Source organism: Girardinichthys multiradiatus, chromosome 12, assembly GCF_021462225.1.
Source record: "Girardinichthys multiradiatus isolate DD_20200921_A chromosome 12, DD_fGirMul_XY1, whole genome shotgun sequence".
In the NCBI taxonomy this organism is placed as follows: domain Eukaryota; kingdom Metazoa; phylum Chordata; class Actinopteri; order Cyprinodontiformes; family Goodeidae; genus Girardinichthys; species Girardinichthys multiradiatus.
This window is the reverse complement of record NC_061805.1, coordinates 47,143,994-47,169,784: the sequence shown is the minus strand read 5'-3', so window position 1 is coordinate 47,169,784 and position 25,791 is coordinate 47,143,994. Positions and strand designations below refer to the sequence as shown.

General features: G+C 40.1%; 2 protein-coding genes across 3 annotated transcripts in view; one reads left to right on the top strand and one right to left on the bottom strand.

The window, feature by feature from the left end:
• Positions 1 to 5,906, bottom strand: part of mapk1 (mitogen-activated protein kinase 1) — a 39,742-nt gene extending 33,836 nt beyond the window's left edge. Inside the window, exon 1 of the mRNA XM_047381327.1 lies at positions 5,469 to 5,906. Within this exon, the coding sequence (XP_047237283.1) occupies positions 5,469 to 5,614 (146 nt within the window). The 5' untranslated portion in view covers positions 5,615 to 5,906. The remainder of the gene's footprint in view (positions 1 to 5,468) is intronic.
• A 10,310-nt stretch (positions 5,907 to 16,216) lies between these two features.
• grsf1 (G-rich RNA sequence binding factor 1) lies at positions 16,217 to 25,021 on the top strand. Of its 2 annotated transcripts, XM_047380752.1 has the most exons (10): positions 16,217 to 16,581; positions 17,881 to 18,025; positions 19,250 to 19,405; positions 21,414 to 21,548; positions 21,843 to 21,981; positions 22,277 to 22,407; positions 22,688 to 22,773; positions 22,860 to 22,995; positions 24,773 to 24,824; positions 24,943 to 25,021. In XM_047380752.1, exons 1-9 carry the CDS (start codon positions 16,354 to 16,356, stop codon positions 24,820 to 24,822), a joined length of 1,206 nt encoding a protein of 401 aa, XP_047236708.1. In that variant the 5' UTR covers positions 16,217 to 16,353; the 3' UTR covers positions 24,823 to 24,824; positions 24,943 to 25,021. The 2 variants fall into 2 exon arrangements, with proteins under 2 accessions (XP_047236708.1, XP_047236707.1); XM_047380751.1 differs by having other exon boundaries at positions 24,773 to 25,021.
• Positions 25,022 to 25,791: the final 770 nt, after the last annotated feature.

Here is a 25,791-nt window from a genome sequence, read left to right as displayed (position 1 = left end):
TTTTTCCTAACATGAATTATTACAAAAATATTTCTAAAGTGGTCTGCATTTACCAACCTCTTCCACCCATCACAGCACTCTAACGCAGTGTACAGGGGCAACAAACCAGCAGAAAGGTGCTCACCTGTTTAGGTTCTGTGTTCACCTAAGATTATGGCATTAGCAGGAATTATAAACTCTAAAGATCTGCTTTCACTCGATATTCAAGTTTTGTTTTTTAGGAAATAAACTTATGCAGGTCACCATTATCTAGGGAGATCATCCAAATTTTAGTTTTAAAAGAATATTTATAGGTTCCAAGGTTGCAAGGAATTCTTCACACGTGCCCAGACGAGATCCACAAATGGATTAAAACATTCCAGAGATTCACAAGAGTGGCCACAACACGCCTAACCTAAACAAAAAAAGCCATTTCAAGCAAGAAATATTTAAGTACTCACATGTAAACTCTACAGAAAATCCAATCCCACCTTACTTTGGTCACAGTAACATAAAGAAACATTATTAATATATAGAACAACAAGCAAATTTAAATATTTTACCAAGTGTTAACAGTCACTCTCCTGGACTGAAGTTATAATTTCAAATTGACACAAACAGAAACTTCATTAAAAGAGTTTTCAAAAACTAAAAACGTCAAAGTTTAACCCACAAAGGTTGATGAAGGATTTCAGAAAGGAGATTCAGATCTGAATACAGAAGAAAAATTCCCCAGAGTGATTTATCAACTCGAGCTGCTCAGAAGACCACAAGCCATGTGTCTTCTGTTTATGTGTGAACACAGGAAGTTTAGGTGTGAACACAGGAAGTTTAGGTAAGACCATACTTTGAAGTTGAAGGTTAAAAGAAATGGGAAAATGTATCCCTAAGCTTCCATCATTTTACAAAACTCTAGTTTCAGGTCAGTTTACTCCATCAATTTGTACCCCCATTTGTATTCACTCATCTTCATTTGGTTCCTTCTTTCATTTTGTACACAGGTATTTAACATAGTGTGTATCCATTACATTTAATTCAAATTATGATAAATACCTAAAAATCCTTACGATTATGAAACTATTATAGATATTTTCAGCCCTGTTTAAGCCAGCTGACTCATTTGAATTAGGACAGATTCAACTTAGTATTAGTTTTCGAATAAATGTACTTATTGCACAGAATGCTGTATCTTTTTGTTGTTCTGTAACTTGTAGCTAAAACTGGGAACGTAAACTAACAATAACTGGTTAGTTATTCAGCGTATCTGCTCCCAGAAACCAGCTTGCAGTCGGATACTTAACAGGCATGTTTGTATCTTAACAGCTGCCATTTCAAAACAGTCTTATCCAGAGTGATGGGTGGCGTCCGCTTTGTTTCCACATGACTGTCTTTTTCACAACCGGGCGCATTTCCAAACAACCAAATTTGTCTCCGGGGTTTTGGAACTGTAACTTATTAAAACCTTGGTTCACCGGTAACCATCCCATGCTAGAGGTACAAATGACAGCGTCAGAACTACTACCTGCTGTCTATCAGGCCTTAATCCTCACCATCATAAAGCTCAAAATCCATTGAAATATAACGTAAGCATCAACAATAAACAGATCAACCTGTTCTTTAAGGATATTGTGGGATTAAAAAGAAACTTTAATCTGAATGTTTAGTAGCCTTTTTCCTTTTCTTCTTTATTTTGACTGGTTTTCTGATTTAAACGTCCCCCGCTTTACATTAACGTTTCTAGAATCAGAACTTCTGGGTGGACTTACGGAGAAGGATAACCAGCTTCAGATTACATGTAAGGGCAATCTGCAATGTTAGAGTTAGTTAAACAGATCTCTTAAAAAGCCCCTGGGTATGCATTGATAAAAAACAACTGATGGTCCTTAACATGTCAGGTCTATATTTTAAATATTTCAGCCTAATGTTGCTTTTGTTTCAAAGTAAAAAAAAAAAAAAAAAAAAAAAAGGATTATTTTGCTCTTTCTCACTGTGTATTCTAAACTTCATGCATTCACTTGGTTTTGGCTGCACGGTGGAAGCGTTGGTAGCACTGTTGCCTTGCTGCAAGAAAGTCATGGGTTTGATTCCCAGCCTGGGGTTTTTCTGTATGGAGTTTGCATGTTCTCCCCGTGCACGTGTTGGTTCTCTCCGAACACTCTGGCTTCCTTCCACAATCCAAAAACACGACTGTTAATTGGTTTCTCTCATATTTGGTGTGTGTGTGTCTGTGTTACCCTGCGATGGATTGGTAAACTGTCCAGGGTAAACCCCAGTATCGCCCAATCACTGCTGCAGATAGGCACCATCAATATCTATTAACTGTATGTTTACTGATATTTTTATAGGAAGTTCTTACCGGATACAGCACTGGTTATGTGCTGATGTGGATTTATCAGTTCTCACACCAAAAACAAAAAAAAAACAAAAATTCTCATCAACTGGCTTTAAAGCCAGAATGAGAAAACAGCAGTTCAAAGAAAGCAGAGCTCGTATTGCCGTAGAAAATAAAAGAACCACTCTGCTGCTGTTTGACACAAGGATCTATTAATGTAATCCAATACAGTGTGTTCAGTTTAAGGTTGAATGCAGTAAAACAGTCTATCAAGAATACATCTACAAATGTAAGACAGCATAAACTGTCTCAATGCATCTGGATGCTGATTCTGATCTCTGTCCATTCATTGGAGCATTGATGACCATTTCAGTGTAAACAGAAGACATAACCCCCAGTCGGTCGTGGCAGATGGCCGCTCACACTGAGCCTGGTTCTGCTGGAGGTTTCTTCCTGTTAAAAGGGAGTTTTTCCTCTCCACTGTTGCTACATGCATGCTCAGTATGAGGGATTGCTGCAAAGTCAACGCCAGTGACTGTCCACTGTCTCTACATGCTCATCCAGGAGGAGTGAATGCTGCAAGTCACTGACTGGATGCAAACTGCTGGGTTTCCTTAGACAGAAAAACTTTTTATCCAATTTGAATAAATAACTGAATCTGACTGCACTGTTCAATTGTTAGGATTAATTGGAATGTTTGAACCTGACTGTTGTGAAGTGACTTGAGACAACGTGTGTTGTGAATTGGCGCTATACAAATAAAACTGAATTGAATTGAATAAAAAAACAGCTCAAATCTGGGCTCTTTAATGCTGCTTTTAAATAGGTTTGTTAAAATCCTCAATCCATTGGCGATTAAACCATCCCTTCAAAAACTTTAAACACGATGTAAACATTTTATTCCTGTTGGCGACATAATCGGGGTTAATGTTGATGGTTTTGTTCAACCAAACCATCAGTCGAATTTTTCCAAATCATAAATAATCTGGTTTTGCTTGCAGCGACCTATATACCAAAGGTCAACTGATTTGATATGCAAGCATATAGTTATATAGCCCAAAACAGGGGCAGCTTGCATCAAAAAGTGGGAATTGATTCATATCTTAATATTTAATGTTTTAATAAATACAAACTAGAGTTTGCTTGGTTTCAAATGCTACATAGTGAAAATATATTCTACGGTAAGACACGAATTTTAGGCCGAACAAAAGGACTGTCACAATAAAAGAGGCAGAACATTCCAGGATGATTGGTGGGACATTATAAACATTTTAAAAAAAATTAGTATTTCCTTTGATTATGAGTCCCAACATGTTGCAGGTTTTAATGTAAACTGTGAGACCTTTCAAACTTTTAACACCCCCCCCCATCTAATAATTTGGTATTTCTTACAGGTTTGTTTAATCCTTTTATCAGATGGAATCATTAGTTTGGACATAACTTACTGAACTTACTTATTTTTTGCAAACATACAAACTGGAAACACCAGAACAAGTTTACCTTTCATTTTCTTTCCATTTTATTTGGGGTTGCCATTTTTCCCCCCTGATGATATGGAGCTGCGTTCGTGTACACGACCTCAGTAACATTTGAATTGTTTTAACTCTTTCAAATAAAATGTTACATATAACTCTTGCTGGTACAACAACATAAATACTCCCACAGTCCAATTTTAGTAAAGCGGTATAATTTAGGCTTTTCCTGGCCAACACTAATTTCCATTTCTCTTTGAGGTTGAGGCCGATTCCGGTATTAACCAACTCAGATTTTTATTCCTGAGAATACTTATATAAATAGCTGTAATAATCCAACTGAAAAATGAAGGAATTGCAAGATTATCACAATTATCTGATCTAAGAATCTGTCCTTAACCGTTATCTGTTTATCAAATGAAAACAGTCTAAAATAATAGTGTTGGTTTACGCGTTTAAGACTTAAAATGGGCTGCACGGTGGCGCAGTTAGTAGCACTGTTGCCTTGCAGCAAGAAGGTCCTGGGTTCGATTCCTGGCTGGGGGTCTTTCTGCATGGAGTTTGCATGTTCTCCCCCTGCATGCGTGGGTTCTCACCGGGTACTCCGGCTTCCTCCCACAGTCCAAAGACATGCCTGTTAGGTTAATTGGTAACTCTAAATTGCCCTTAGGTGTATGAATGAGTGTGTGGATGGTTGTTTGTGTGTTGCCCTGCGATGGACTGGTGACCTGTCCAGGGTGTACCCTGCCTCTCACCCATAGACTGCTGGAGATAAGCACCAGCTCCCCCGCGACCCACTATGGAATAAGCGGTAGAAAATGACTGACTGAAAATGACTGACTGAAAATGGTCTGAGTTCTTATTTTATTGAATGAACAGGAAAAAAAGAAACTTCCAATATTCCTGTATTTTCCTATCTAATACTTGATCAGATCTATTAATGAAAAAAATTGGCACACTACTTTTCATACATTTTAACGTAAATAAAAGAGCATTAAATAGGCAAGAAGTTTGTATCTTAAGATGCTACAACTTCCTCAACTGTTCACCAAGATACATGATCTTACTTAAATGTCCCTCTTTTATTGGAAATGATTTGTTTTCGACGTATTTTAACCCTTTCGGGAAATTTTGCTGGTACGAGAAAACCCCCTTGAGATCCTCCCACAACACATTTTCAGGCACATTATGCAATCACATCTAAACAGTGCACAGGTAGCATGAGTTCAACACGTTCAAACTGTGATTAAATATGTGATTAAAAACCTACATATTCAAACTGATAACCGTGCATTCATGAGGCGTACAGTTTCTCAACTCCTGCAAATATAAAGCAGGAGGATCCTGCACAGCGTGATAACTCCATAGTATATGTCACGGATATTAGCTTTATGTATATTTTTTTAAGTTTTTGAATCAATAAAAGCAGTTTTTTTTTTCTATGTTTTGGTACAGGTAGCTAAACATCATCAGGTTTTGCATCCGAACCTCTCTCCGTTGGTCAAACACCGTGATTTAATCCGTTTTCCTCACAAACAAACGGCCCCTTCCTCACTCTTACTGGCGCTTGCTTTGCACCGTCGCTCGCTAGCTAAAGCATGACATTGTTGAGTTTTAACAGATTTAAAATAATAGAAATAACAGAAGCGCTTCGACGATAAACGGAGACTTTGAGTAAAACTCACCACACCATCCCGTAGGCGCCCTCCCCGATGTACGAGAGGTTGCTGTACCGAGGCCCGACGTCGAAGGCCTGTCCGCGGACCAGCTCCGTTCCCGGTCCGGGGCTGGGGCCGCAGCCAGCAGGGGCAGACACCGGAGCTGTCGCCATTATGAGATTTGACTTTTTCTACCGAGGTGTTCAGATAAAAGAAAAGCAAACTAAAGTCGACACAAAGCGTCTCTTGTTTGTGTGTTTGCTCTATATCCGCCGCCGCAGTGAGTGTAGCAGGGTTTCCAGGGAGGTGGAGGCCTTTCAGTGCGGAGGTCTTTTCTTCTCCTTTCCGTTAGCTCTGGTTCGAAGCGACCACACCGCTGCTGAGCTGTGGCAGGCGGGGAGGCAGGAGCGTGCAGCCGAGGAGAGGAGAAGATAGGAGAGGCTGCTGCAGGAAATAACCGAGGAGGTCATGTGATGCAGTTTTCCTTTTTTTTTTTTTTTATTCCCCCTCCATGCTGAGATGAACACGTTTCATTTTATATAACTTTAATTTTCTTTTAGGATTCATCCATGAAAGCAAAGCACATATTTTCTAGTTTAGAAAAATATACCTTTTTTTTTTTTTTTTTATCACAAGTAATTGTTTCATGTTTTAAAATAATTGGATGTTCTAATCAGCAAAAAAAAAAAAAAAAAAAACAGAAAGCTAGTGCATACCTGATCTTCATTTTAAATCACATACATTAAATGGAAGTACAAGCCAATTCCCTGAGATATACGTTTTAATGTACTTTGAATTAGTTTTCACACTCAAAACAATAATGAATAAAATCACAGGCGAAAGGAAACAATAAATGGGCCGGTTTTGCATATTTTGGCACTTAGTTTGCAAGCTGGTGCTAGCCAAATAAAAGCTGCCTTCACCCCGTGACGTCACAGCTCCTCATCAGTAAAGGTGAGTGTTTTGGACAAACCTCATGGATGAATAAATTTGACATAAAAATATGTATAGCGTCAATGGTTTTAGGGTCACTTGGAGAATAAAAACAATGAAAGTATTTTTTTTGTTTTTTTGTTGTTTGTTTTAAGATTAGAGACAAAAATAATGACAAAAAATTGTATAAAATATATCAACAATAAAATCAAAATAGACATGCCCCGTGGAAATGAGCTTGAAATTTTATACTTTAGAATACGATTTAATAACAATGAAATTATTTCTATTTTAGCATTAAACATCCCGTGGACGCACACTTGATTAAAATAGTTTGGAAGGAGCACAGCAGTTTTAGCATTCTGCATTTTCTTTAGGAAATTATTTACACTTTATTAACAATATTCTGACTTTAATCTCAGAACAGAATTTTGGCTTCTTTCCTCAACATTTCAACTTTATTCTTAAAATCTAATTTAAAAAAATCCTCCAAGTGAACCTAATACTTTTTTGTAAATTTTAAACTGGTTTAGTGAAAAGCCAATAGTAGAACACCCTTGAGGTGTACAGGGAAAACAGCGCCCCCAATGGTCATAGATTTAGGTGCTTGTTTCTAAAAAAAATCCCACATTTTCTCATTTCTCTTTTCCAGTGGTCTTGGTTTTATTATTTTAAATACAATACACAATACACAAATACATGCATTTTGGAACAAATTATATAATTTGTTGACTTTGTTTCAGTGTTAAACGATTCTGCTCCATTATTGTTTTGGTAATTAGATGTGTTCATCAGCCCAGAGTTGTGGCTAGGGACCCTATCTTTCCAAGTTAATTAAGACTTCATATAGTGTTACGGTTAATTTTTCCGAATTGGAACTTGGGAATCCTTTGGTGTACAAATAAATGCTCCATCATTAATAGCCAAATATTTTTGAGATTACCAAATAGGCTCAAAGGTCTCTGGTTTTCTCTTGTAAAATATAAAGTATTTTGTTTGTACTTAGAAGTCCAATATCTTGAGTAAAGGCAAAATTTCTATGTAAAATTAGAAATAAGAATTCCCAAAGGTTGGAATTCTTGTCTCAATTATTTGCAAATCCTACAAACACATTTAGATTGGGAGTGATGTCCGAGATCTGAAAATTAAATTTATACATTAATAACTTCAAAGAGAAGACATGCTGAAAAACTGCAGACACAAAGAGATGAAGATACGAAAATAGTATCAAAGACATGCCAGAAATCTACAACAAACACAACTAAAGTCATGAAATAATCACATGCAACATGTTAGGGTTTGCAATGCATGCACCTGAAGGTAATATTCTGATTATTTTTTTTAAGTTCTGCTTGTGGAACCGTTGATAAAGAGGATAATGTAGCTTTTGCAAATTCTATAGGTGCCTTTTATTCTAAATGTGCAGAAATGTTAAATGTTATACTTGTATAGTGAGGCAAATTTCCCATGATCTCCTCTAGAGATAAGTAAGGCTGTATGTAAAAGAATACCCATTGTGTTTCAGCACATCCAGGGGTCAGTTTTCCCTTCCATTGTATCCGAAACACGTTTATCCTAACAATACGCCAATATACACTGGTCCAGTGTGTGTGTGTGCACATGAAACGTGAAATGTTTTAGAGGTACATTTCCTTCAACAGAAACACAATCTGATGACACAGAATATTTTCACATTCGTCCAGAGCCAACAGCTACTGAGGTCAGATGATCAGTTTCCGAGACTAACACAAACAGTCTGAAACAGTATGTCTGAAATTTTGTCAACGGTGTGTAATGAGAGGGTTAGCACAAGCAGTTCTTATAAAACACAGGCACGTCTCCTTTTAAGATGGATGGATCACACTACCTGTTTAGGCTGAACACTTATCAGACTCCAAGAAAAGCAGTCCAGTAAAACTAGTCCATTTGGACAAGCATCTCTCTCATATTTCTGCTTTGCATGAAATACTTATGGCGCCGTTTATTTGAATAACACAGTATGCTGTATTTTCCTAGAGCCAGACAGGATTCTGGCGGTATCATTTTGAACCTGGAGTTGCTTTAATAATTTTCATTTTTCCACACATTGAAATCTGAAAAGAATGGTGTGCCTTAGCATATTTAGCCCCCTTTACTCTGATATCCCTACGTAAAACTCAGTGCAACCACCTGCCTTCAGAAGACCCATATGTTGGACCACTTTTTGCTGAATATTGGACCATTTGCACGTTGCTGGACACCACCAGGCCTTCCAGCATCATCGGCCATTTTGTCTCCCGGTATAGTCCGCTACTACAAATCCCAGCGGGCACTGCGGCTGATATGACGGGGCGTCCCCAGTCTGACGTCACAGGAGACTATATAGGAAGGTGGCCCTTTAAGGAGGTGCTTTTTCAGCTGAAACCGAGACACGGTTATCACGCAACTGGAGCATCAATTCTGGAGAAGAAATCCCGTGTGGACTTTCATTCATTCTCCCCGTTGGCCAACGAAAAAGAAAAATTCATGAAAGAAGTTTCTGGAATAGGAAGGCCAGAGATTTCACTTTACCGATCGAAGATGTGAGTTTAACACGTAACCAAAAAAAACCAGGAGACGCAATTTTTCCTCGTTTTTTTTTTTGTTCCAGTCGACTAGTGACGGTCCGTCATATTTTTCACCTTTCTGCCAAGGAGGCCACAAGGACGAAAAACGGACTGCTTTGCTAAGTATCCACGGACGCGTGGAACTCCCCCCCTTCTCTCTCCCTCTGCTCAGAGGAGACAACATCAAGTAAAATCCATCCTTTTATTTTTATTTCTTTATTAGGAATAGCTTGGGCAGGATAGAGTAGGTTTTAGTGCGATTTAGAGTCGCCACTTATAGTCTAATGTGTTCTGAATTGTATGTGCATACAACCTTTTTTTGAAACTTGACTGCTGTTGAATTTCGGAGGCCGTCGAGTCTCGCAAGTTGTGTTTTTACTGTGCGAACACCTGAGAGCAGGTGCGCTGAGAAACTGGACTGCTATAATAACCTTATGGTGAAAACCAACCATTTTCTTTGTCTTCAACCTCGTGTTACTAGCTTGCCGCCAAAAGTTTTATTATCCTTTGTCTTCTTGGGTTTACAACTTTGCTTGGAGGAAGTTTATGAATGCCTGTGTCCTGCTGAGCTACACTTTGGGGAGTGGCCTCCCGCAGCTTGGTTCAACCATATTTCTTTTGTAATTTTGCCATAACTGCCATATTTGCTGATTTGATTCCATACACACCCACTGCTGTTTTTGTTTTTGTTTTTTTAGTTAGATATTTTACCCTTGTTAGTAGAACTTTGCATGTTTGATTTGGTGAAGATTATTGAGTCGGAACAGCGAATTGTATCAGGGCTGTTGATTTAATAAATATTCACATAGATAAAGAGAAGGCGTTTGTGTTTATTTTGTGCAAGAGTGATTTGTCATTCAAAATAAGGTCAAAGTTCCCCACGTTTCGGCAGAAACGGTTGATTAAACCGTGACATCTAGTAAATAGTTATCAACTATTACTGAGAATTTACTAATTGCAATTATCAAGGGCTTTGAGCCACAATTACAATCCCAGAGGACATCTCTGATTTCAATTCATAAATAAGGATTTTTGGTTAAGAAATTAATTTAGTCAAATTCGTTCGTTCGTTCGTTCGTCGTCTTCCGCTTATCCAGGACCGGGTCGCGGGGGCAGCAGACTCAGCAGAGACGCCCAGACGTCCCTCTCTCCAGACACCTCCTCCAGTTCCTCCAGGGAGAGCCCAAGGCGTTCCCAGGCCAGCCGAGAGACATAGTCCCTCCAGCGTGTCCTGGGCCGTCCCCTGGGCCTCCTCCCGGTGGGACGTGCCTGGATCACCTCCCGAGGAAGGCGTCCAGGAGGCATCCGGTATAGATGCCCGAGCCACCTCAACTGGCTCCTCTCGATGTGGAGGAGCAGCGGCTCTACTCCGAGCCCCTCCCGGATGGCCGAGCTCCTCACCCTATCTCTAAGGGAGTGCCCGGCCACCCTACGGAGGAAGCTCATTTCAGCCGCTTGTATCCGTGATCTCGTTCTTTCGGTCATGACCCAAAGTTCATGGCCATAGGTGAGGGTAGGAACGTAGACCGACCAGTAAATTGAGAGCTTTGCTTTTCGGCTCAGCTCTCTCTTCACCACAATGGACCGGCACAGCGCCCCCATTACTGTGGCAGCTGCACCGATCTGTCTGTCGATCTCCCGCTCCATTCTTCCCTCACTCGTGAACAAGACCCCAAGATACTTAAACTCCTCCACTTGAGGCAGGAACTCCCCTCCAACCTGAAGAGGACAAGCCACCCTTTTCCGGTCGAGTACCATGGCCTCGGACTTGGAGGAGCTGATCCTCATCCCAGCCGCTTCACACTCGGCTGCGAACCGCCACAGCGCATGCTGTAGGTCTTGGCTAGAGGGGGCCAGCAGGACCACGTCATCCGCAAAAAGAAGAGACGAAATCCACTGGTCCCCAAACCAGACCCCCTCCGGCCCTTGGCTGCGTCTAGAAATCCTGTCCATAAAAGTTATGAACAGGACCGGCGACAAAGGGCAGCCCTGCCGGAGTCCAACATGCACTGGGAACAGGTCCGACTTAGTGCCGGCAATGCGGACCAAACTCCTGCTCCGCTTGTATAGAGACCGGATGGCCCCTAATAAAGGGCCCCCGATTCCATACTCCTGGAGCACCCCCCACAGGGCATCACGAGGGACACAGTCAAATGCCTTCTCCAGGTCCACAAAACACATGTGAACCGGTTGGGCAAACTCCCATGAACCCTCGAGCACCCTGTAGAGGGTATAGAGCTGGTCCAGTGTTCCACGGCTGGGACGAAAACCACACTGTTCCTCCTGAAGCCGAGGTTCGACTATCGGTCGGACTCTCCTCTCCAATACCCTGGCGTACGCCTTACCAGGGAGGCTGAGGAGTGTGATCCCCCTGTAGTTGGAACACACCCTCCGGTCCCCCTTCTTATAAAGGGGGACCACCACCCCAGTCTGCCAGTCCAGAGGCACTGTCCCCGACCGCCACGCAATGTTGAAGAGGCGTGTCAACCATGACAGCCCTACAACATCCAGAGACTTGAGGTACTCAGGGCGGATCTCATCCACCCCCGAAGCCTTGCCACCGCGGAGCTTTTTAACCACCTCGGTGACTTCAGCCTGGGTGATGAAAGAGTCCAACCCCGAGTCCCTAGCCTCTGTTTCCACCACGGAATGCGTGATGGCAGGATTGAGGAGATCCTCGAAGTACTCCTTCCACCGCCCGATAATGTCCTCAGTCGAGGTCAGCAGTCTCCCGCCCCCACTATAAACAGTGTTGGCAGAGCACTGCTTCCCCCTCCTGAGGCGTCGGACGGTTTGCCAGAATCGCTTCGAGGCCAACCGGTAGTCCTTCTCCATGGCCTCACCGAACTCTTCCCATTTTGATAAATATTAATTAATAATCATAATCCCAACACATAGTTAGTAAACACAGGAACTGGGCTGATAGGGCAGGGTTAAAGTTGTAGATACGTTTTAAGCAGTGGCAGGTTATAAAACAGTATCCCAATATCTCACAGAGCTCTGTTCAATCCCTCATCTAAAAATACAAGATTATGGCACAACTGTGGCCCATGGTAGCTGAGGCAAGGAGAACCCTGATGTTTTAAATCCATCAAAGGTCCCATTTGCAGTTTGCTGCAAGCCATGCAGAGTGCACAACAAACGTGAAGAAGAAGGTGCTCTGCCCAAATAAGACCAATATTAAACTTTTTGGCCTGCATGCAAAATGTTGTGTGTGGTGGAAAAACAAATACTGCTCATCAACATAAACACACCATCCCCAGGGTGAAACATGGTGAAGGCTGCATCATGCTGCTATAGTATAGACGGTATGTGACAGTATAGACAGAGAAGCTGGTCAGTGTTGATGGGAAAATAGATGGAGTAAAATCTAGAACAATCCTGGAAGAGACCCTATTTGAGGCTGTGGAAAACTTGAGACTGGGATGGTTAGCTTCGAACAGGACAACGACCCTACAGTGTTGGAATGGCCTTGTCAAAGTCCAGACCTAAATCTAATTGAGAGTCCATAGAAAGACTTGAAAATTACTGTGTACATTAATCTGCAAGTGTTTATATGGAAAGACTGTGGACTTTAATCTGACTGCACTTGAGCTATTTTGCAAAGAAGACAATTCCTGTTGCTAGATGTGCAAAGCTGGTAGAAATATAACTAAAAAATACTTGCAGTTGTAACTGCAGCAAAATGTGATTTTACAAGTTACTGACCCAAAGGGCTGACAACAAATGTATAACACACTTTTCAGATATTTATTTCTAAAATGATTTTACAAGGAGGAATGCTTCATTTCCTGTGACCTACTTAGCATTGGTCTATCATGTAAAAAGCCACAAAAAAAGGCTCTTGGTTGTAATGTGAAAATATACTGCATGTAAAAGTTCAAGCTGTGTAAATACTTTTGGATGGCACTGTATTCATTGAGTTTAGAGAGATTAGATGGTATGTTTACTATTTGTAGCTGACAAGATGACAAAAGTAAGCTGAATTTGAGAATGAAACATGGTTTACTGGCCTGGAGAAAATCTCCCTAAACCTTGATAATGTGTTATGGTATAAAGGAACCAAACCAGAACTTTTGGGCCACGATTTCAACAGGTGGGTCTGGCACAGAAACAGGACCACACATCACCAAAAGGACACCAGTGAATGCGCCGTGAAACATGGTGGTGGCAGCAACATGTTTTGGGGTTACTCTTCTTTATCATTGTGGGTGAAGTAATGAATATTCATAGATACCAGTTATTTTTAGCCTAAAACCTTCACTTGTCTGGTTGGAAGTTAGAAATGAAGAGCGATTTTATTTTTCTGTATCGGTGCAAGTGTAGTCATACTTCTAAGATCAATAAAAGAATGGCTTCGCCAGAAGAAAACGTTTTGGACTTGCTTAACCACACTTCAGACCTAAATCTGTAGATGCAGGGTCACATAAAAATGACTGTGGACAAGATATGTTCTTACAATCTGATAGATTTGGGAAACTTGCAAGGGATGTTGTGCAAAAATTACCAAGTCAAGATGTGGAATGCTGATAGACTCCTGCCAAAGGAAGAATGAATGCCGAAGTTTAATCAAAAGATGGGTATTTTGTCCTCAAACGTAAATGTTTGTTTTTCTATTAAATTGTACAGGATGTGGAAAATGTTTAGACATAATTTTGTCATGGCTTTGTTTTTATGACCCTTAAACCTGACATTATCCCATGGCTGTTTACTAAAAAACATTTATACGTGATATTAGAAGTAGGCAATGATTGATACTGTATTTAAAAAAAAACAATAAATCATAATTAAAATGTGATCATGTTGGTAATTTTGGTGTTCTAAAAATCTGCTAAAAACCTAATAAAAGTTAATAATTATTTTACAGAACCATAAAAGCCTGCTTTCCTTTGACTACCTTTTAACTGCAGGGACATGGGTAGGGATTATATTCACATCCAAACCGCTAGATGGCAGCATTCACATAACATTGCCTGAGAGAAAATGTACAGCCAACTCAAGCCGAAGAAGCTGAGTTGTGACTCACATTCATGAAAAGGCAGCGTTGAAGTAAAATGCTTGTGAAAACTGAACAGAATTTATTGTATACCAAATATATAAATTCTTAATTAAAATTAAATTGTTTGATTGTATAACTCAAAAACGAAATAAATTATGAGGATGGGTAAAATAAATGTATTTAAAATAATAAAATCCATATAATAAATTTAAACAATCAATCCCAGTTTACTGAATTTAAAACAAATTTAATTTAACATAGTTCAGTTTAGTCCTATACAATTAACTTTGATTCAGGTCAGTATCATCAGAGTCTAATCTTATAGATGGATTTTCTGAGTTCCAAGTCTGAAACATTTTCCGATTTTTCAAAAAGAAGGTTTGAAATTTCTCTCCAGCTCCAATCCTCGGATACAGTATCAAGATGTCCATGTACTAAACAACCATATGGAACAATAAATGCCATAGTAATGTCCAACCATCATACCATCAAGAAGAAGATACTGAGTTCCTGAGTCCCAGATATAAATGTGTTTTGGTGTGAAATGGGCCAATGAACCCCAGAACAAAACCAAAAGACACTGTGAAGAAGTGTCATTACCCACATTATTATTCTGTCCCATCATGTGCAGAAATGCCAGTGCAGAAGGATCCATTCCTCCAAATGCAACTTAAAAAGCTAGGATACAGCTTGAAAATACAATGACCCCAAACATACCACTAATTTAACAAACTACAGGCATTCAGTCAGTCAGTCATTTTCTACCGCTTATTCCATAGTGGGTCACGGGGAAGCTGGTGCCTATCTCCAGCAGTCTATGGGCGAGAGGCGGGGTACACCCTGGACAAGTCGCCAGTCCATCACAGGGAGTGAATGCTGCAAGTCACTGACTGGATGCAATCTGCTGGGTTTCCTTAGACAGAAAAACTTTTTATCCAATTTGAATAAATAACTAACTCCGACTGCACTGTTCAATGGTTAGGATTAATTGGAATGTATGAACCTGACTGTTGTGAAGTGCCTTGAGACAACATGTGTTGTGAATTGGCGCTATATAAATAAAACTGAATTGAATTGAATTGAAACTTGATTCAGAAACACCAGTCATGTAAGGAGGAATGGGCCAAAATTCCAGCAAATTATTTAGAGACATTTGAAAAGAAGCCCATGAATTTCGACCCCAGTTATACAGTTTAAAAGGCAATTCAATCAAACTTTAAGCAAATGTATGTAAACCTCTAAATTTGGAGAGAGCACAAACAAAACAAATGTTAATACTCAAAAAATCAAAAACATTCTCTTATTTATTAAAATGGCAATAAGCAAATCTAAATATTTTAGTAATCCTTAATGACCTTAAACAGGAATATTTTAGTCTGATTTACTGTCAGAAAGTGATGAGTTAAAAGGTTATGTGTCTTTTTGTGCAGTGTATGTAAACATCTGCTTTTAGTTGTGTGTCATAGAGTTCAGTTATACTTTTCATTTACTTTTTGTTTATTGGCATAAACAATATTCTTTTTTTTGTAGCGGCCACTTTTTATTATTTCATAGTTTTCAGTCAGTGTATACTGTAGCTCTTTAAATTTGTAGGTAACACTTTAAAGTCCAAAATGGAAAAGCTGGGTTGGTGCATCGGATCCACCGCAGTGGTTCTCTTCATACCTGATTGACAGAAATGTTTTTTTACCTTTAAGAACAAACATCCCCCATCAAGTCTATTTTAGTGTATCCAAAGGTCATGGTTTTGTTTGTTCTCTCTCTCTCTCTCTCTCTCTCTATATATATATATATATATATCTCACACCACATACATGTACACAAATATACAACCCTTATTGAATTTAATTGATTTGCAGGAACTCTCTTTGGACTTGAGGTCAGTAGACTCTGTGGTCTATTTTTAAAGCCAGTTAAAAAACGCATCTTTGCTTTTAAGTGATTTTTCCTGCTATTTTGTAATATATTGTTGGCTCTTAGGTTGTTGTATCAGTTCATTGTGCAACAGTTTGTGATTTTATGTCAGTAAAGTTTACTTGCCTGACATGTAAATATCTCTGAAGTTACATGTTTAACTAAGATGAATTTTATATTTTTATATTTTTTTCCCTATTGCCTTAAGATGATTAAAACATTTCGAAGGTTATGGTATTAATGCAAGTAAGGGTTATATCATGAGGGTTTATTTTGAAATTTTAAACCGGATGCAATGTGCGCGCTACAGCACGCTGGACAGTTAACGCGCTCGTGCGTTGCCCTTGACTGTTACCCACGTGACTTTCAGCTAATCCTGGAAAGCTAACAGCTAGCCGAGCTAATCCGGCTGATTGAGGGTGCGAAACTGTCCAGAAATCTTTGAGTTTAGTCTTTTAGGCCGTAGCTGTGTAGCGATAACATGTCCGGGAGCTGTAAGACTCTGCTGGTTCTACTGCGGCGGTGTGTCGCAGTGAACAAGCTGCCTGTTACGGCAGCGATCAAAACAAGAAGCGGCGTGCTGTCGGAGTTCAGGTGGAGCCACATCCAGCAGCGAGCATGGACGTCTGATAGAACCACGGTCTGTCTGCGGACACTCAGTCAGCTTCTGCCCGTCCTGACAAGCACCCAGCACCGCTTCTGCACCAAGGTCCGACCCATAATTCCAGCTGGAAACAGTCAGTCAGTTTAGGTGGTCATTTCCACTCTTAAAAATATACTTTTACTAAAGCAGCATATCCCAGCTCAGAATTTTTTTAATTAAAATGATCATATTGTTTTAGCTCATCACTTTGGATAATTACTTAACAGAAGGTAGCTTGGTAAAAAAAAAATGGGAGGTAAAAATAAGATCATGATAGATCATTTCACCTGTACAATTCACCCGAAAAACAATTCTTTTAGAGGAGAAAATATAAAATATTACAAAGCTGCAATTACCTGTTTGCAAAAAAATGTCCCCACCCTTAAACACATTTTTAGGTTAACCACCTCTTGATTAAATGTCAGAATCAGATGAAACGGAAGTAAAGTTCAGGTCTACTGGTAGTTTTTTTAACCTCTGCATTCTTTAGCTGAAACTATAGTTTTCGAATAACCCACAAAGGATCAAAATAGTCTCATTGTACAAAGGTACCAGTCAGTACAAGACTACCAAAAAAAAAAAAAAAAAACAACTATCTGACAGCAATCTCCTGTATTCTCCATTTGTCCAGTCTAAGTAGTTTGGTTGAAAACATTCAGCCCTGGTTAAAATCTTCTAAAACCCAGGTGGGAGAATATGTTACAGTCTGATGGAACCAAACTAAACTCTTTAGTCACTGTTCCAAATCCTAAGAAGATATGTTTTGTTTTTATCATCACTGGGAGTCCAAAAATAAATCCAAATCTACAAAACAATGACTTCACCAGAAGAAAATTAAGGTTTTCCAAAAAACCTCTTCACCGGAAGAGGGCTGTTAATAGATATGTCGGTTTAAAGTCCTTTCCAGGGAAAGTGCAGGAGAAACCTTACCTCTCTGTATGGAACATAGAGTAACAAGCGCAGCCCTCTCCCTCAGCGATTGCTGTGCACTGCTAATCAGCTGGCTAGAATAAGGCTATTACACCTTTCCCCCACTTACAAAAAAGACATTTCTAGTAAGAAGTAGGAGCACCACCGACCTCCCTAGCTATCCTATGCTGTTTTACTACAGTTACCAAGCTACCTGCAGCAGTTCTGTTAAACAGCTGACTGCTGGCTCCATCCAAGCAGACTGCCAGACTGATTCCCCAGCTAAAGTCATGCCTGAGCCTTGATCCGTCTGCTGTTCCCACCTGGGAACAAGGCAGCTGTACTCCGAACATTTTGCATAGACTCACCTCAACCCAGGAGGAGCATTCTAGCTTTCTCCGGTTGAAAGAGCCAATTAGGATTTTGTGGCCTGAAAATTGTCTTTGTGTCTTCCAGGCAGGGTCACCGTGCGAAGATGAATACCCTCCTCTGCCGGACTATCAAGCCGATTCACAGTCAGAAACCAAAGAGGTGTACATCGTGCAGGTGAAGGGTCTTCCCTGGTCCTGCACAGCACAGGACCTCCTGCAGTTCTTCTCAGGTGAGCAGAAACTTTAGAAATCCGGGTCCAGCAGCTTGTAGAAAGTTTGCACATGTTGCATTAATAGTAGGGCTGCACAAAACTAGAAAATGATGTGATGGTGATATTATTGATCAATATTGCAATGATGATATCAGTTGTGTTTATATTTTCATTCCTCCTCTTGTTCTCAGCTGTCATTACGATGCTTCCAGCTGCCTCGTTGATCTTTAGCATCGGTGTCAGATGTTATATTATACACTAGGTGCATTCACAGCATGGATTACTTACTTTTGAAAAATAATTGACCAACAAATATTATTGCGTACTCCGATGCTACAATAAAATTTTTTCCATATAAGATAACTTGCGGAAATACAACATGCAGTTTTGTTTATTAAAAGATAATCACCCCTTGTTCATTCACCATTAACCTCCTCAGAAATAATGTTAGAATAGAACCTGTCTGACAACATGAAGTTGGCTAAAAGTCTCAGAAAGCAACACATCCAGAGGAATTCAAGAACGGATGAGAAACAAAGTCATGGACATCTATCAGTCCTACAAAACAGTTTTTAAGGTTTGGGGACTCCCGAGGACCACAGTGAGAGCCATTATCCACAAATGGAGAAATAAGGTAGGTCTTTCCAATCAAAATGACTCCAAAAGGTCACAAAACAAGCGAGAACACCAGATCACCAAAGACCTCACTTTTCTCAGTTTCATCAATCAATCAGAAAGAGACAGAACAAAATGGCCTCCAGGTTAGAGTTCCAAGGCCAAAACCACCGCTGACCAAAAATAACACAAAGGCCTGTCTTACATTTGGCAGAAAAACATCTTGGTGATCCCGATGACTTTTAGGAGAATATTCTGTGGAGTGACGAGACAAAAATGGAACTTTGATTGAGATGCTTTGGCATGACCTTGACAGGTCGTTCACACAGGAAAACCCTATAATGTGGCTGAATTAAAACAATTCTGCAAAGCAGAGTGGGCCAGAATTCCTCCATAGGGATGTGAAAGATTTGTAGCCAAGGCTGGAGCAGCTGGTTATTAGGTTTAGGGAGTAATTACTTTTTCACAGAGGTTGGTTTGAATTCCTTTTTTAAATGAAATCATAATTTTTTTCTATTCATTTAGGTTATCTTTGTGTGAATTAAAGTTTGCTTGAGGGTCACAACATATTTTAGTCTAAAACAACCCATAAGGAATTTGTAATGAAGCAAATACTCTGTGCTGCAGACTGCAGGATCCATGATGGGGAGAAGGGGATCCACCTGACGTTGGACAGGGTGGGCAGGCCATCAGGACGCGCCTTCATTGAGATGGAGCACGAAGAGGATGTCAGCAAGGCTCTGGAGAAGCACAGACAGTACCTTGGTCCACGTTATGTTGAAGGTTGGTTTTTCCAATTGTTAGCTGTGGTAACAAGGCTGAACTTGAGCTTCTTTATTTCAGCTGCACCAGCAACTGTCACTTTCAACACGGAGCCACAATGCCGACAGCAAGCCCTTACTTAAATCTCTCTAAGTGTTCTATTGTTCCTTTGTTGGAATTACCACGTACTCGTACTCGTCGTCTTCCGCTTATCCGGGACCGGGTCGCGGGGGCAGCGGACTCAACAGAGACGCCCAGGCGTCCCTCTCTCCAGACACCTCCTCCAGTTCCTCCAGGGGGAGCCCAAGGCGTTCCCAGGCCAGCCGAGAGACATAGTCCCTCCAGCGTGTCCTGGGCCACATAAAGTGCTTAAAATCTGCAGTGGGATAAAGTTGATTTAATTCAACAAAATGGATTTAAAATGCATGAACACCTGTTAAAATTGTAGATTTGTGTGATGCTAAACAATGCAACCCTTTCAATGTGACCTAAAGCCTGTAAAAAACAGAAAATGATTTGCTTACATAGGTGTGCACACCCTTGAACCATAGCTTTGTTGAAGCACCTTTGATTTTGTTACAGTACTCAGTTGTTCTGGTATGAGTCTTTCAGCATGGCGCAGCTGGACCTGGTTATATCTGAAACTCAAGTTTGCAAACGGGCTCCAAATCTGTCAGGTTGTGAGCACGTCTCCTGCACATGACCCTCCTCCGATCAGCCAACCGTTTTCCAATCTGATTCAGCTCTGAACGTTCGCTGAGCGAGTGCAAACATTATTCTTATGGCAAAGCTGTTCTTTTGTCATTTTGGGTGTATGCTTTGGGTCGTTGTGGTGCTAAAACAGGAACTTTCTCTTCATCTTTTGCCTGAAGGTTCTGTTCCAACATCGACTAATAAATGGGACTTGTTATAATTCCCTTCACCTTCACTAAAGCCCCAGTTCTACTTGACGTAAAACAGCCCCAAAGCATGATGCTGCCACTATCATGCTTCACTGTGGGTGTGGTGCTCTGTTGGTGAGGCGCAGTGTCGGTTTAGCACCAAACATGTTTGGGAACGATGGAAGAAAGTCTGACCCTGGTTTCATCGGATCATAAAACATTCTCCAAACTGCTTCAGAATGCAAATTTGTTATTGCAAGATTTAACAAAACTTGTATGTTTTCTTCATAAGAAAATGTTTTAGGCTTGCCACTCACCCAAAAACCTCAGACATATCAGGGATAGAGGAGAGTGTTGTCACATTGACCACACAGCTGGCACTTTCTGGAAGTTCCTGCAGCTCCTTTAATCCTGCTGTAGGTTTGGAAGAGATGGCTACGTCTTGGTTATGTAATGGCAATATTTACTTGATAATTACTGTCTTCACTGTGGTTCATAATATAACTAATAACCACTTCTCCTGACTGGTACCTTTTTGATAATGAGATCCTCTGATTAAACTGTTTATATCCACCAAAGGTACAATATTGGGCAAAAGTGTTTGTATGTTTCTTTGTTGTTTATTCTGAAAATGGACTTCAGCGCAAGCTTTTGTTCGGATATTTGTTGGTTTAAAACCAAATTCTGCTCTAGTTTTATGTAAAAAGTTAGCAGCATTAGACAAATGTAACGTGAGACCTAAAAATGCAGACAGTCAAATTTTAGAATGCACAGACATTTTCCTCCCTTTAAATCTGTTCAGCTCTTTGTTTGACTGAACTGTTAAATGAACGCCATTAAAGTGCCTGAAGATTCAGATTAAAATGCACTGTTCTATACAAAAACACTCTTCTGAAAATGGTGAAGAACTCGAGGAATAGCAGTAACATTTCCAAGAAAAACCTGAAAATGCCTCCAGAAAGTTTAAAGAAAATAATGGACAGAACTGTCTGTTTTAATCTTTTTAAATTATTAAAATAATTTGTATTTCTTCAAGGAAAAAGCTGCTGGGTTGTCCTGTAATTAATGACCTGCTGTAAAACAGTTAAAAACACCCTCATCTGATGCTTATTTGATGAACAAAAGGAGTTTGTCTTGTGTTTTGTCAGTATATGAAGTGACGAACTGCGACGCTGAGGTCATCCTGAACAAAGCAGCCGCGACTGGAGCAGAGGATGGGGTGGTGCTGCTCAGAGGGCTCCCCTTCTCCTGCACCGAGGACGACATCGCTCACTTCTTTTCAGGTTCGGCACTTTTTTATTTCATCCTTAGATTTACACCTCCCAAGTTTTTATGTTGGATTATTTACATCAGTTCTGCTCAGGGTCTGATTATGAAAGTATGATCTGGAAGTTGATGCCTGCTGTAAAGTAAAGAAAATGGTGATTATTTTCACCATTGAGTGTGCTCATGTTAAATGATATTGTCTTGAAATTATTTTTAGGAAAGATTTGGCAACTGTTTTTTTCCTGCACATGTTGCCTTCATGCTCTGCATGTCTGACCGTCACAGGATGTTTTCTTGTTTTATTAACACAGATTTGAATATAGCTGAAAACGGGATCACCATCATCACAAACTCCAGGGGAAAAAACTCCGGGGAAGCATTTGTGCAGTTTTCCTCTCAGGAGGAAGCAGATAAAGCTCTGCAGAAAGACAGAGAGCTCATTGGACACAGGTAAGCAGCGCCGGACCGGTTCACACTTCATTAAACAAAACACATCAGTGCTGATAAACCCGGAACTGTTGCCGTGCGCTGTGTCTGATTCAGGCTGAAAATCAGCTCAAATTTAGTCGCAAACTGTTACTGTTTGAGGGAAAACAGTCATTTTGCAGCAGTGAGCCGACAGCAGAGTCACATGAGAAATGGTTTTACATATGAAGGTTCTGGCCCACCCAGATATTCCTCCTGCCAACAGAATGATCCAGATGTCTCGGCTTTATTGTGAGCACATCTGTTTGTTCTCACGCAGATATATCGAGGTGTTTCCCAGCAACAGGGACAACATCCAGGCTGCCAGGAGGAGGACAAGGATGAGTTTAAATCCATCCCAGTCAGCCAGCAGGAGACCAGTTCCTGACTCCCACACCAACCACAGAGGTGGTGAGGGAACATCAGGACCTTATTTATTTACACTTTACACGCTGTTCTATGAATGTGTGCTTAGATTTCCAACCTATTAAATGTTTGCATGCATTCATAAGTCTTTTTTATACAATGATCCAGTCTAACTGTCCAGTGAATATATTTTACATCTATAATCCCTAATATTTAATCTGTTTCATGGTATTTTAGTGAATACTACAACGAACTGATGCTTAAAGAAAAATGGTTAATCTAAGTTAACATTAAATCAATTTTTCTGTGATTTGTGCCGCATCAGGTTCCTATCAAATCTCAGATGCGTCAACGCATTACATCCATATGAGGGGACTTCCCTTCCAGGTTTCTGGAGAAGACATCGTGAAGGTACTGCAAAGAAAACAAGAACTTCCAACATGACCTCCAACGTTGCACACGGCAGAACCGTAGCCTTTCTGTTCCTCCTCCTGCAGTTCTTCTCTCCTCTCGTCGTGTCGAAGATCCTGGTTGAATTTAGACCTGATGGTAGGCCGAGCGGAGAGGCCGACGTCTACTTCAGCTGCCACAGGGACGCATTGGACGCCATGTCCAGGGACCGCATGAACATGGGTAGGAACTTCATCAGTGACTGAAAAGTACTAATAGGGTTTATTGGTTATTTGGAATAAACAAATTACGCAAGAACTGTTTAGACTGTTAAATAAAACTAAAATTATACAAATTTTATTCAAATCCAACAGAAAATGTAATCCTAATTTAAATGACTACTGCAGCCTCAATTATTCAATCCTCGAATTGAAACTTCTCGGATGTGGTCCAAGGTAAACCAGATTCTGGCTCCTTTAGGGTGTTCTGCACAGTTTAAAACAAACTGGTTAGTCCCCCCCCCCCCTTGGTGTGGTTCTGTTGTGTAGATGTGAGAGGGTGGTGTCAGCAGCTGCCACCAGATTCCTGAGGAGACAGGTGCTCAGAAACCTTGAACTAACAGAGAAAGATCTCCAGCAACACTTGGTGGTAGCAAACACTGACCCTCGAGTTTCCACTGTAATACCAAACGCAAAATGACTCCATGCCTGAACCCCAACATCTGCATCACTGCTAACACAAAAGCTCTTTTTGCTTACAACTACATGAATAAGTGAAAAACTATGAAGAACACCATGCCTACAGTGAAGCATGGCAGTGGTCAGTGATGCTCTGGGGCTGCTTTGCTTCCCCTGGCACAGGAAACATGCAGCGTGTTGAGAGCCAGATGGATACAATTAAATATCAGGAAATTCTGGGATCTGAACGTCAGGTTGTCTGTGAGGAAGGTAAAGCTTGGGCTTTATTAGACCTTCAAACAGTACGATGACCCCAAGCTGACCCTAAAGGCTTGGTTTCAGAAGAAGTCCTGGAGGATACTTGAGTGGTCATGGTCACCTGACTTGAACTTCCAGAAGGTGGTGTCTGGCTGTGAATCATGTTTACAGCAGGTCAGGAGAGTCTATTAGTGCTCTAAAAAGTAGGAAAGATGCTTGTCATGAAGGGGTTGACAAATGTTACTACCACAGTAGTCCTTAAAAGGGCATTTTATATTTTTAATATTAGCCAACAGCTGCTAGTTTCTATATTTTACCAAAAAAACTACATTTAGATGCAACTGTACATTCATTTAAAAGCAAAAAAGTTTTGGAATCAGAGAAAATCCTGTAAATAGATCTTATGGTTCTGTTTTCATGGTTGGAAAAAGGCTTGAATATTGAATAATTCGTGTTGAAGACAAAAAGCTTCTTTTTTTGTTTTTAAAGAGAGCGCAGTTTGACTGAATCTCCAGATCAATACGATTATTAATACTAGTAAGAGGTTCAGGAATCTGATACACTGCCAGCCTAAAAGCCCACTTCTAATTTTGCATTTATTCACCTTCATGAGATCAGCTGTGCTTGTTAAATAATTTCATCTGGAAATGTGTTTGAAGTCTGGGGTTTTATAAATCCATGCCCAGATTACAGATATGTAGGAAATACTTGAAGCACAGGGTGGTTAATATATTTAACCTGCCATGATTTTACTTAAATATGAGAATTATCTTTAAAGCATCTTAAATTTCACGATATTTAACTCCTTATTTTGTCTAAATCCCTGATGTTTCAGGCTTTTAAATGTTATTGTTTGGTGGTTCATCTTCATCCAACTAAAATAAGGTTCATAACCCAACCTGAAACATGAACTGTCTTCATATTTATTGAGGGATCTTTATTACAATTCAAACTTTATTTATAAAGAACTTGTCATACAGCCAGATTTCTATATATTTATTCAAGTTTAATGCTAAAATGAACACTGCGGTGTAATTTTCTTTGCTGGTGCCACAGGTTCTGTTTCTAATTGGGTTTCTTTTTAGGACACAGATACATCGAGTTGTTCCTGAACTCTGTGCCAGACTCTGACTGACGGTGAGGAAATCCAGACCCATCCAGAAGCTCTATGTCTTCAGTCTCTCTCTTTGGGAGCAGCATGAACCATCCAATGTGCTCAAAATAACTGACTGAACGTTTATTTTTTTTTTTTTAGGCCAATGTCGACACACAAAACTTGGAATTGATGATCAGGATCATATTTATTCATTAAACAATAAAATATAAGTCAAACATTCCTGGTGTCAAAGCAATGTGAGCATCTTCATTTAATTTTCATAAACATTTCAAAATTCCATATTTTTGAATTTATCAGTTGGGTTTTGGGCCAGTTTTCATCAAACATTTTAGCTTAATCTGTAAAAAAAAAAAAAAACCTTTTTAGCCTTGTTGATGGAAAACCGCCTCCATGTGAATTGGAACTAAAGTGTTGACTGGATTTGACTTCATGTGAAAAATAATGCAACACTACAGTAATAATTGGATACCAGTTTATTGTTTATCTTAAAAGCAGCTCAATCTCACATGTAAAGTTGCAGTAACACAATAACTCAAATGTTTTTTCTACAGCGAGCTAACCCAGCAGGATCTGCATGTTTCTTAGAATAAACCAGACTCTGCTGAGTTCATATCAGCAATGAATAGGAGGACTTTATTATTATTATTATTAAAGGTTTCATTATTGCCACTCATAGCTTGTGCAGAACAGCCAATAGCACTAATTTGAAAGCTGCATAAATGTGACCGACGAAGGAAAGGAGGTGTAAATGAAAGCAAAAATCCTGGTGGCTAATTTAGATTCTTCAGCCTTGGACATTTACTGCAAGTCATTTATTAAATATGTCAAATGTTCAGTTTGTACCTTTCTGTTGTAGATTCTCAGTGCAGTTTGGTGACAAGAACATAAGAAGCAAGTTGGGACTCAAGATTCAAAAATGTAGTGCGGTTTGCAGCGGTGAATAATCCAGGTCCAGAAAGTAAAAATCCTGTACAGAGATTAGTTCCA